The following is a 266-nucleotide window of genomic DNA, read 5'->3' on the forward strand; positions in this document are numbered from 1 at the left end:
TGCTGGGCAGCTGGGCCCTCTTCTTCCGCCGCCCCAAAGCCTTCTTCCCCCGCATCTTCGTCTTCCGAGCGTTGCTCATGGTGCTCGTCTTCCTCCTCGTCGTCTCTTACTGGCTTTTTTACGGCGTGCGCATCCTGGACTCGCGGGACCGCAACTACCAGGGGGTGGTGCAGTACGCCGTCTCGCTGGTGGACGCCCTGCTCTTCGTGCACTACCTGGCCGTGGTGCTGCTGGAGCTGCGCCAGGTCCAGCCCCAGTTCCCCCTC

At 64.7% G+C, this 266-nt stretch overlaps 1 protein-coding gene across 1 annotated transcript in view; it reads left to right on the forward strand.

Annotated features, from left to right (window-relative positions):
- The window catches only part of LOC104489445 (vang-like protein 2-A), a gene marked incomplete at its 3' end in the record, with an annotated part of 2628 nt that overhangs the window by 523 nt on the left and 1839 nt on the right, over positions 1–266 (forward strand). Inside the window, exon 2 of the mRNA XM_010131609.1 lies at positions 3–256. Coding sequence (XP_010129911.1) covers positions 3–256 — 254 coding nt within the window. The remainder of the gene's footprint in view (positions 1–2; positions 257–266) is intronic.

This window comes from Buceros rhinoceros, unplaced genomic scaffold, assembly GCF_000710305.1.
Source record: "Buceros rhinoceros silvestris isolate BGI_N320 unplaced genomic scaffold, ASM71030v1 scaffold21312, whole genome shotgun sequence".
Taxonomy (NCBI): domain Eukaryota; kingdom Metazoa; phylum Chordata; class Aves; order Bucerotiformes; family Bucerotidae; genus Buceros; species Buceros rhinoceros.